The sequence below is a fragment of the Pantherophis guttatus genome, chromosome 2 (assembly GCF_059756535.1).
Source record: "Pantherophis guttatus breed Tessera chromosome 2, ASM5975653v1, whole genome shotgun sequence".
Classification (NCBI taxonomy): Eukaryota; Metazoa; Chordata; class Lepidosauria; order Squamata; family Colubridae; genus Pantherophis; species Pantherophis guttatus.
In genome coordinates, this window is record NC_142064.1 from 253,011,602 (window position 1) to 253,023,503 (window position 11,902).

General features: G+C 41.4%; 1 protein-coding gene across 1 annotated transcript; it reads left to right on the forward strand.

The window, feature by feature from the left end:
• Nucleotides 1-497: 497 nt before the first annotated feature.
• On the forward strand, nucleotides 498-8,113 carry LOC117668072 (uncharacterized). Its single transcript, XM_034421768.3, has 2 exons — nucleotides 498-617; nucleotides 5,163-8,113. Exons 1-2 carry the CDS (start codon nucleotides 548-550, stop codon nucleotides 5,885-5,887), a joined length of 795 nt encoding a protein of 264 aa, XP_034277659.2. The 5' UTR covers nucleotides 498-547; the 3' UTR covers nucleotides 5,888-8,113.
• Nucleotides 8,114-11,902: the final 3,789 nt, after the last annotated feature.

Sequence of the window (11,902 nt, forward strand, 5' to 3'; positions counted from 1 at the left end):
GTTGTGGTGCTCCATCACTGGATGTTTTTAAGAAGAGTTTAGGCAACCATTTGTCTGAAATCAAGCAGGGTTTCCTGCTTGAGCAGGGGGTTGGACTAGAAGACCTCCAAGCTCCCTTCCAGCTCTATTATTCTGCTGTTCAGCGTTGATGACTATTTCAGTTCCACATATTGTACTTTGGTTGCCCGGTCCCATTTCTGTTGTCTGATTACACAGCTTCCTTTTGTTCTACCCTTCATCTCACACTGGATGGACAACACATGGTTTCCCCCATTTCTTTGTCCAAACATCAAGTCCACCCAATTTGCAATGGTGTATTGATGGCTGGGCTGTTATCTGAGGTCCAAGCTGCTGTGACACAGTATGTGGAAAGCAGACACCTAATCCAGCTGCAATTTGGGCTGTTCCTGCCTGTCCTTGGGGCAGGGCAGAGTAAAATTCCAGAGATATAAATTCTCAAGTGCAGAGGAGGTGACACTCTCTTCTATTATCCTAAAGTAGGGAGCTGCACTGGAAGCAGATGTGTTGATCTTTGGGGTCCTCCAGGATGAACTGCAAGTCCCATCCTGGCATGATGCCGCTGCTCTTTGCTTTAATCCTGAGTTTCCATTTGCAAGGTATGTCGGGAATGATGGGACAGAGGGATTCCCTCTTCAGGAATGGATATTTATCAAATCGTTGTTAAATCTGCGCCATCCATGTTGCTGTTAATGACTCCTTTGACCCCACCCCATCCCTTTTATTTAGGCTTTGGCCAAATGATGAAATGGACTGCTAACATTTAAGTGAGTTGTTTGTCTTTAAGGTGCCAATATTTTTTTTTTTTTGCCTTTTCTGTTAGCATATTACCAGATCTAGGAAACATTTAGATGATGACTAGTGGACATCTAGATATTTACCTCTCAGATGTGGGAACACTTTGTAAAAGCTATGTGGTATCCCCATAATTTTGAATTTGCTCTTTAGGACTGAAAGTGTAAGTGATGTCTAAGCTATACTTTACAACTCTTTGTAAATAGTTCATAAGCTCTGCTCTGTGTATCCTTTCTGGTCTAAGAAAGGAGTCAGGACGTAGCAGGTCCTGAGAAGTTCAGCTGGTTCCATCAACTTCAGGCGAAGGCTGCCCAGACTAAAATGGATTCAAAACTTGAATCTGCATTGTGTCAATGACGATCTTTTTCAAATTGTATTTTTCCCATCTGTAAAATAGAATTAACAGAAACCAAAAGTATGTGGTGTTACATTCAACAACGGCCAAGTGATTTGATAGTAGAAGTAGATGCTACTGAAAAAAATAGAGAATTGGATATGATTGAAAATAATAATAATAAATTGCTTCCTGACCATTTTTAATCAGAAGGTAGTACTGCATTATTAAGTCAGTTTGAAAGCTTGTTTTATCAATGTTTTGGCCTTAGAAGATACTAGGCTGAAATTCCAGTATGACCAGGTACCAACCAGTTGGAAAAAAAACTGGGTAAAATTTTAGAGAATTGCATGAAAATATTGGGCAGGATGGAGAAATGGGCTAATTTTATACATAGCAACTTCTGAAGTTCTAACGCTAATAACTTATATGGCATATTGCACTAAACCATGGCTTACCTAATCATGGTTTATTGTCCAGAGAATCATTGTAGACAAGTGGTTAAAGATTTAGGATGATGACAATAATGATAGAGTAGGAGGAGGAAAAAGATTTGACTAGGTTCACTTAAGCTATGACTTAAGCGAATGATTTCTAAAGATTTCTCATTCCGAAAAGAAGGATCTGACATATGAATGGTGACTAATTCAGTAGAGGACAATTGAATGAATACAGGAAAGATATATTCAAAACATTTGGATGGGTCAGATTTATTAGAAAAGTTACCATTACCAATCTTACTGCATGAACAAAAAAGAGGGCTGAGAAAATATCTACAGATCCCTCACATCCTGGACATAATCTAGTTCAATTTTTCCCCTCAGGACACCACTACAGAGCATTGCATGCCAAAACAACTAAACACAAAGATAGTTTTTTCCCCCCGGGTCATGACTCTGCTGAACACTTAATTCCCACAGCACTGTCTCATTTCTCATCTTTTCTTATCTTCTCATCTTTCCTACTATCTTCTCCTATTGATTTCTTATGATTTATCAATTGTTGTTTGTAAGTTATGATTAATGATTGTAACTGTGATTTATGATCTATGACCTGTCACTTGCTGTTTATATGTACACTGAGATCTTATGCACCGGAGACAAATTCCTTGTGTCTAATCACACTTGGCCACGTAAAGTATTCTATTCTATTCTATTCTATTCTATTCTATTCTATTCTATTCTATTCTATTCTATTCTATTCTATTCTATTTCTATTCATAACAGCTGTCAGGTTTGCCTCTGTTCAATTCTTAAAAAAAGAAAACCCCCAACTCCATAGATTTAGAGAAAAGGTACTTTTACTAAGAAAGAACTGATAGCAGCAGAAGCAAGGCAAGATCTGAGTAAAATCCACACAAAAGTTATAAATTGAAAGTCACCCTAAAGCCCTCCTACCAGGGTCCAGCCCATAAGGACCAATCGGTGTCCAATATGTTATGGGAAACCTCTTCAGCAGATGCTGGATGCCTCCAGAGGCCCAGGATGGTTGGCCTTGGAAAAGTCCAAACAACTCCACTCCGTTGATGGGTAGCAAACCTCCCTTTGAATTCTCACTGGAACACTTCACACCAGCTCATTTCCCCACCCCAAATGTCAAAAGAAACCGTCCCTGTTTCCATGGCAGCCAAGGGCAAGCAAGCTACAAACTGCATTCTGGAGATCCAACTGACAATAGCCTTTAAGAAGGAAATAGGCTGGCTGAGAAATAAGCTGTGAAATGGCACGTGGGTTGGCCTAGGAGGCAGAGGAGAAACCAAAGGATCAAAACTTGGATTGTATGATCCATACACATTATTTATACCAAAGTTCATAGCACTTTTTACCAGCTGTTTACTGATTAGCTTAGAATATGTCATAGCATCACAACAAATGATAATTAGCTTCTGCCCTAGAATGGAGAATGGGAATGGGTGGAGAGACCTAGAAACTTGAGAGCTGTATCAAGTGGTAAATTGCCAGAGAAGCCATCTGTTGTCAGGCCCAACCCAAGGACAATATAGAACAATCCAGCCAAAGTTCATTATTGTTCACACCATATGGTTAAGGCACCAGGCTTGAAAGCAGGGGACCGTGAATTCAAGTCCTGCTTTAGTCATGAAAGCCAGCTGGGTGACCTTGGGCCAATCACTCTCTTTCGGCCCAATTTACCTCACAGGGTTGTTATAGGGAAAATAGGAGGAAGAAGGTGTGTTGGATATGTTGACCGCCTTGAGTTATAATGAAGGCCGGATATGAATGAATGGATGAATGAATAAATAAATAAGTATAGACAGAAGTATTATAGCTCTACTACTGTATACTAAAAGCTATACTACTCTAAGCCTAAGGATATATCGTGCAAATTTCTAGGGAGTGACTATCCTAAATGTCTTCATTTGTTATCTGATCTAGTTCTGCGCTGTGCTGCCTCTTGTCTCGCAACCTCCCCACCCCACCTTTGGAATGCGCTTCCCCCTTCCTGGGAAATTGCCCCTTCATTTTAGTCTATCACATCACCACCTGCTTCATAGACACAATCCATTACATCTGCCTCTTGTTTGCCCTGTTCCTTCAGGTTGCAGATTCCAGATGGAATCCTACTTTTGCTTCAACTTTTTTTTTTTTTTAATTTGATTTATATGCCGCCCTTCTCCGGAGACTCAGGGCGGCTTACAATGCATTAAGCAATAGCCTTCATACTTTTGTATATTTATACAAAGTCTGCTTATTGCCCCCACAATCTGGGTACTCAATTTACCTACATTAGAAAGGATGGAAGGCTGAGTCAACCTTGAGCCTGGTGAGATTCGAACTTACAGTAATTGCAGGCAGCTGGTGTTAAATCACAATGCTATCAGTCTGCTGAGCCACCAGACTTTTGCAGGTTGTTGTAGGGAGTTGGCATTCCTGGGGCCTGTTTCAAACATTTTCTGGAGCTTGGCAAAGAGAAATGTAATCAATGAAACTTTGGGGAATGTGCCTGAGAGGCAACAAGGCAGGATTGAGCCCGTTAGCAATTGTGACACTGGCAGATGGGAGCTTTTGGCTGCAGCTGTTCCACACCTTTCTTTTGGCAAAAGGACAGGTGGACTTTTGCCAATCTCTAGGTTTCAGTCAGCAGCAAACAAACAAAAATTTGGAGGTGTCTTCATGGCACTGTTTATGAGGGATGCATCATGTCTAGTGTCAATGAGAGCCCATACAGTGGTGTGGTGGAAGGATTGGATTAGGATTCCAAACTAGACCCTGAGAGCTAAATCCAGCCTTCCGGAAGGTTCCTTCCAGCCCACCAGCTCCTCCCATGTGCTGTGCTCTCTTGGAGCCTTCCTCCCCCCTGTCCCCTCTCCACAAAGAAAGCCCCCATCTAAACTGGTAGGAAGCTGACTGGTGGGTTACTTCCTTGCCTGTGAATGGGGGAGGGGGGAGAGGAGGAAATCTTATTTGCTCATTTATAAAATTGATTTTTCCCCCTGGCCCTCAAATATTTGCAAAATGTTCAATGTGACTCTCAGAAGTTTGGACACCCCTGGATAGGAGAAGGAGATCCAAGTTATAGATCTCCCCTTCGGAGAAACACCCAAGGGGGCTTGGACCTATCACGTTCACTTAGCCCATTCTGCTTCCCAATTATTGTTGGTAAACATGGAGGAGATGTAGGAACTAAGGAAGTTGAGCTTGGCAGAAATAGGCCAGATCCATTATCAAAGCAACAAGGGGGAAAATCAAGGTTTAAGTACAAAAGAAGAAGGAAGTACTATACACATAAGCAACTCAGGCAAACACCTCCCTAGTTCATACAATAAGGTTGAGTAGGTGGGTGGTGGGTGGGAGATAGCACAGGCTTGAAAGATTCTTACTGTAGCCATTATTATTATTATTATTATTATTATTATTATTATTATTATTATTATTATTATTATTATTATTATAGGTCTTCTGAGCCTTTTTATGGCACCTGCTGGAATTGGGGGTACCATGGTGAACTTCAGTCAAGGACTCAGTGGCAACTTTGTTTTTTTTGTGTCTCTTTCTAGGCATAGCCTCCAGATGTGTTGACACAGTCTTTGGGGAAGACCTTCAGCCGCTGCCCCCGGGGGTGGAGAGGTGCTCTTTCCCAAGCGGGATTCTCAAACCAGACGTCTCACCACCTGGAATGGGAGGCAACAGCATTGAAGGGGGAGACTCTCGGATAGTGGGTGGCAGGCCTTCTGCACCTGGAAATTATGGAGGAGGCTCTTCTGCACCCCATTCCCAAGAAGAGAATCCCTTTCAGTTTGGCAGGCCAAGTAGACCTTGGCAGCCTGGCAACCCAATGGGGCCTAACTTTGGAGAACCTGGTCAGGATGGCGGACCAAGACCATATGAACCTTGGGGTGCTGCACAACATGAAGGCGGCACTCCTGAAAGGCCACCTTCTGGCTTTATCATCAGACACAACACTCCTAATGGCCACCCACGGCCAGTATGGAAGGAACCTGGTATCCCTTACATCCCAACCCCTAAGGAATGGGGAGGACCCTATGTCCCAGCTTCAAAGGCACCCCCTAAGGCTAGGCCCAATGCACCATATGGTACTCCATATGGTGGTGGTGCAGGTTCCCATACTTCGGGCCAACTCTATGATGGGGAATCCATTGCATCTGGCCCAAGGGGGAGAGATGATGGCAGTTATGGCCCCATACCTGAGGCTTTGCAGCCATGGGAAGAGCAGGGGAGGGGCAATCAGCCTCCTACAAACCCTTGTACTCCAAAGTGTTAAGGAAGAGAGGTTAGACTCGACTCTGTGTCCTGGAGATGGGTTGAGTTGGCTTTGGTTTCCTTTCCATGTTTGGGCAAGAACTTTAGGGCAGGGAGATAAATACATGTCACAATTGAATATGAGCAGAGCCAGTTTTAAAAACTGAGGACCTGGACCTACAAATTAAAGGCATTTCCAAGTTTATTACTATGGTTGATGGACTATTATACACTAGAAAGTTTTATTTTGGCATTAAGAGTGCCAATTAAAATGTGTAGGACTGTTACAACATGAGAACTCTCAAGAGGACAGCCATGGCAATGCAATGTTAGCTGTGTGGAGTAGCAATATCAATATCAATATCACTTAGACTTATACTGCTTCATAGTGCTTTTACAGCCCTCTCTAAGCGGTTTACAGAGTCAACATATTGCCCCCAACAATCTGGGTACTTATTTTACAGACCTCGGAAGGATGGAAGGCTGAGTTAACCTTGAGCCGGTGAGACCCGAACTGCCAAACTGCTGGCAGCCTGTGAACAGCAGAAGTAGCCTGCAGTACTGCACTCTAACCACTGCGCCACCACGGCTCATAAGTAACTCTCCTAAGCAGCATACTTTTTTCCAAGGTCTATACTAGTTCTATAATTAAGAGGATGCAGATTTCTCAATCTATTTTGAGAAAGACTCAGCCATCTTGGCTGGTGATGATCAAGTGGCAATGCCAACATTTTGCACAGCTGTCCAACAAAGAGTGTTGCTCAGATGGGATAACTGCACATCCTTCACTTCATAAACATGATCTACTGCAGGACTTTCCCTCCAAATGTATTAGCCTACGGTTCCCATCACTTCCACCCTGGATGCTCCATAGCCAACCTGCCTAAGGATTGATGGGAATCACAGTCCAACAGACACGATTAGCAAAAACTCCTATGCAAGAGTGTGTGGGTGGCTGAGGGGCAAATTTCAAATATATGAGGCCCCCCTGAGGTAATCAAGGAGAGAAGCAACTTAGAACTAAGGAGAAATTTCCTGATAGTTAGAACAATTACTGTAACCAGTGGAACAACTTGCCTTCAGAAACTGTGAATACTCCAACACTGGAAATTTTAAAGAAGATGTTGGATAACCATTTGTCTGAAGTGGTGTAGGGTTTCCTGCCTAAGCAGGGGGTTGGACTAGAAGACCTCCAAGGTCCCTTCCAACTCTGTTATTCTATTCTATTCTATTCTATTCTATTCTATTCTATTCTATTCTACTCTACTCTACTCTACTCTACTCTACTCTACTCTACTCTACTCTATTCTACTGTATTCTATTCTGGATGTAGAGAAGGAAGACATCTAGAACTAAGAACTGATACAAGGATGTCTTTGTGTCCTTTGGAGACAGCTGAAAAAAAAGCTCGCCAACATGTGAAAACCAACCTTTCTAGTTCTGTCAATCAGGAGACAGAAGAGGAGGAAGGAAGAGAAGGCACACAGGACAGTAGTGCCTAGGCTTCACCAAACAGGCCAGGAAATTTGTGAAACCAGCTGTAGAACATGTATGTGACATACATTTTCAAGCTGTGATTCTTCTGTGCTTTCTCTCACATTTTTTAGTGTTAGGAATCATTTTGAGATGAAATTCCAGATTACATGCACTTCTGTCTGTCTCCTCTTGGTCAGCTCGTATACTTCTTCCAAAGGTAGAACCTAATGCCAATAAAGGAGAATATTTGTAGTTCAAGGTTGAAAGTAGGGATTCTTGGGCCCTCTTCGAGCTTGGTTGTTTTCTTGCAGATGTTTCATTACCCAAACTAGGTAACATCATCAGTGGTGGTTTGGGTAATGAAACATCACAGAAAACAGCCAAGTTCAGACAGCACCAAAAATCTAATGCCCTACAGATGTGTTGAGACTAATACTGCCACTGGATTCCACAGCTGAAGATCAGTAGATTGGAGAAGGCTAGGTTAGGAGAAACCTGGATGGCTATCCTGTCAGAAGAGCTTGTGCACTGGCTCTAAAAAAATTGCCTTTCTCCCCTCTGCTTTGTGGTTACAGCATGCTTATTGTCACTTATGGTGCCTCAGCCAGATCATTCTCCATCTCATTTAGAAGTGGAATGCAGTGGAAATTAATCTCTGCCTATCACTGTTAATACCCCTGCCCTTTCCTGTGTTATATTGTTATGCCACTGGAAGCCAAGACTTTTGTATTCTCAATGGTCCAGTATTTGTATTAAAATAATCCATGCTATATCTCCATTTTAGTTCTTCGTTTACAAATAAAAAAGGGGGACTTCAATTAACCTCAGCCAGATCAGGTATGTTCAAAAGAAAGAAGTCAAATTTTTAGATTATGCAAAATGACCGGGCTTAGGATAATTGGCACTGGAACCAATCAAAGAGGAAGTAACTTCATACACAACTCTGTGAAATTCTTACTAGTTGTGTGGTTTTATAAGACTGCTTTATAGCCAGGCACCTTCTCTCTCTTCTTCCAGCACCCACAGAGGTTTCTCAGATGGGCTTTTATCAACTGTTCACAAGTAACAGTGACCTGGTGCCTTGAAGGAGCTAATTTTTGCACCACTCAGCTGGAGAAGATGGTGATTTTATGAAGGGATAACATGCACACACCACTCGATGGATGTAACAGTCTGTGAGAACGTCCTCAGGACATGGGAGGAAGAGCAATGTTGGCCAAACCTTGAATCGACTCAACCATATGCTGGTTTTCCTTTTCCTGAATAGAATAGAATAGAATAGAATAGAATAGAATAGAATAGAATAGAATAGAATAGAATAGAATAGAATAGAATAGAATAGAATAGAACAATTCTTTATTGGCCAAGTGTGATTGGACACACAAGGAATTTGTCTTGTCAGTGTCTTTTATGTACACTGTGTCAAGTTTCCCAAAGTCACTTCAGTTCTCCCTCCCTCCTGCTCATGGCAACTTGAAAGCTTTGCAAGTTGCCATTCTGAGAGCATTGCTCTCAGTGTACATAAAAGAAAAGATACATTCATCAAGAATCATAAGGTACAACACTTAATGATAGTCATAGGGAACAAATAAGCAATCAAATCATATTAGGAAACAGTCAATATAAATTGTAAAGATACCAGCAACAAGGTTACAATCATACAGTCATTAGTGTGAAGTAGCCAATTATCACACACATGGGAAATTGCAATCTGAGTGATGTGGTGGCCTAGAGGTGGAGCTCTCGCCTCACAATTGGGAGGCTGTGAGTTTGATCCTAGGTAGAGGCAGATACAGTATTTCTCTGTCTGGGCACAATGAGAATATATCTGCTGAATATAACTTCGCATTGGCGAGAAGAAGGGCATTCGGCCAGTAAAGACTTAGCTCCATTCAGTTGCCCAGACTCCACCCCGTAAGGGATTATGGGGTCGTTAAAAGATGATGAAGATAGGAAATTTCAACCTGTTTATTTAGTCATGAGAGCACACAAAGAGGTGTGCTCTCAGGACTAGATCACAAATTGAGAGCCCCCAATACACAAATTAGCATAGCTTTCATACACATTTTGGAAAACAAAGGCACATGCTCATTAGCAAACAAGAGTCAACAAGCAATAAACTATTCACATTCCTTGTAGAGGATAGCCCTCCCAGAAGGTGGTGGTTGTTGTTAGTTGAGAAGTCATGTCCGACCCATCGCGACCTCATGGACAATGTTCCTCCAGGCCTTCCTGTCCTCTACCATCCTTTGGAGTCCATTTAAGCTCACACTGGTAGGTTCACTGTTAAAATACTACAGCTCTCACTTTTCTGTCCGTGATAAGACTGGTAATGAAATATGCAAAACATCTGCTGGCCTGGGTACAAGTTCTTTGATGATGAAAATCACACGATTCTTCCAGAACAGCCATACCAGTCCTACAGGAGGAGCCACAGACTAGATAATAGTCAGATAAGAGGCAGCTTAGCTCACAGAAGGAATGGAGGTGTGAAAAACATGTCAGAAGGGACCCTCCCTATTTTATTGGAGGAGAGTACTACTTTCTGACTTGCAGAATGGATGTCAGCCCTTTGAGGCAATCCGGACAAGAAACCCCAACCATGAGTATTAACACTATGTATATTGTAGCAGGTCTGTCCAACAGGCGGCCCACGGGCTGGATGCGTCATGCACAGGCCATGCCCACCCCAACTCCACAAAGGCAAAAAATATCACTATGGGTCATGTGATGTGATCAAATTTGACAACTTTGTTGTAAAGTTACAGTAACAGAAAACTTGCAATTCTGAAAGTACATTTCTTTTCCCTCACCTCTACAGTCCAAGAAACTAGGGAGGGTCCCTTCTGACATATTTGCTCCTTTTCTTCTGTGGGCTAAGATGCCTCTTATCTAACAGGTGCTTATCTGCAGCTCCTCTTCCTGTCTCTCAAGGACTTTCTCACAGACCATTACAATGGGACTCCTTTCCCTATTTTCATTTCATTTAAGTACTAGTTAGGAGAGCAGCTGCAATCTTTCAGTTATAAACACAGAATATTCCATAGCTTCCAAAGCTTTAATGAAATAGAATGTTCTTTGCCTTCACCTTCATTCAAATATCCATTCCCCTTTTCACTCACCTGGCTTTGCAATTCAGCATTAGCCAAATGTCTAGTTCAAGAGCATGGGGTCCTCAATCTGAAGAGAAAAGCTCTACTGGAACTTTTTCTGTTTGATCTTTTATAGTCTTGCTCAGTATTTTTCAACCTTGGCAACATGGATATGTGTGGACAACTCCTAGATCATTTTAAATGCCAACATCATTAAACTGATAATAAAAAGTATCTGCTGCAATCCCTTTGAAGTTGCTTAACTTGAAAAACCCATTTTACCACGGTGGCGAAATTTCCTAGAAAAGGACTGACTTGTCTAGGAACCGGCAAAATCAAAATCGAACATCATGTTCCTCCAATTGATAACCAATCACATGATTTGCACTAAGGATTCAATTCTTTATATAAACTTGGTTTCTTCTGTAGCAACGTTCTACCTTCCCCATAATTTGAAACCCAAACAATTATTTGTAAGGTACATGGTGAGTTACCCATCTTAGTTTTGTGCTGTTTTTCTTTCTCCATGACAAAATGGAATTTGATGAACCTTGGGAACCCTCTCTACAAAAGATCTTACATCTCTGAGGGGATTTATTTTGGTGTAAACACATGCGTTTGAGATATCAAGATGGGAAAGCAAATTGGGAAGAAAGATAGGAAGCAAACGGAAGAGCATCGAGAATATTGATTCTATTTTTTCATTCTGGTTTATATTACACTAAAATGACAAAGTTCCCATCTTTGTTTGCATTTTGTCTCTTGGCCATTTTGTCTCTCAATTTTCATTATTGTCAAACTTCCAGATTCTCCAGGTCTTCCTGGCACTCTTCCTTCTTATCAATATTTACATAGCCTAAATCAAGGAAAAACACTATTTGAAAACACCAGTTTGGCTCTCCATGATGGAGGCACTAACATACCCAAATGTGATGGATATGGGAAAAATTGTAAGCTACAAAGATATTTTAAATGAGAAGGGGGAATTGAAAAAAAACAAACAGGAATTGAATAGCCAAGGGATAAATTTAGCATGGTGGCCGCATGTACAGATACAATTTAGATATTGTGAAGATGTTAAAACATATGGTTTTTATAAAGAACCAACAGAATTGGATCAAATCTTAATAGGACCGGAGGAGAAAATGAATTAAAAAATCTATAATTATTTATTGATTATTAGAATGGAAGAGGAGCAAGTAAAAGAAACCATGATAGCATGGCCTAAAAAAATTTGGTATTCGATAGAATTGGACAAATGGCAAAGGTTGTGGGACAGAAACTATAAATTGACAATGTCCACTGCATATAAAAAAAACTTATACAAAATGTTTTCCCCTCCCTAATCTTGCTGGCAAGATTAGCTAGAATGTTTAAGAATATGTCTGCCAAGTGTTGAAGTGCAACCAAACCCCAGGCTCATATTACCACATGTGGTGGACATGTCTGAAAACAAAAAAAATTATTGG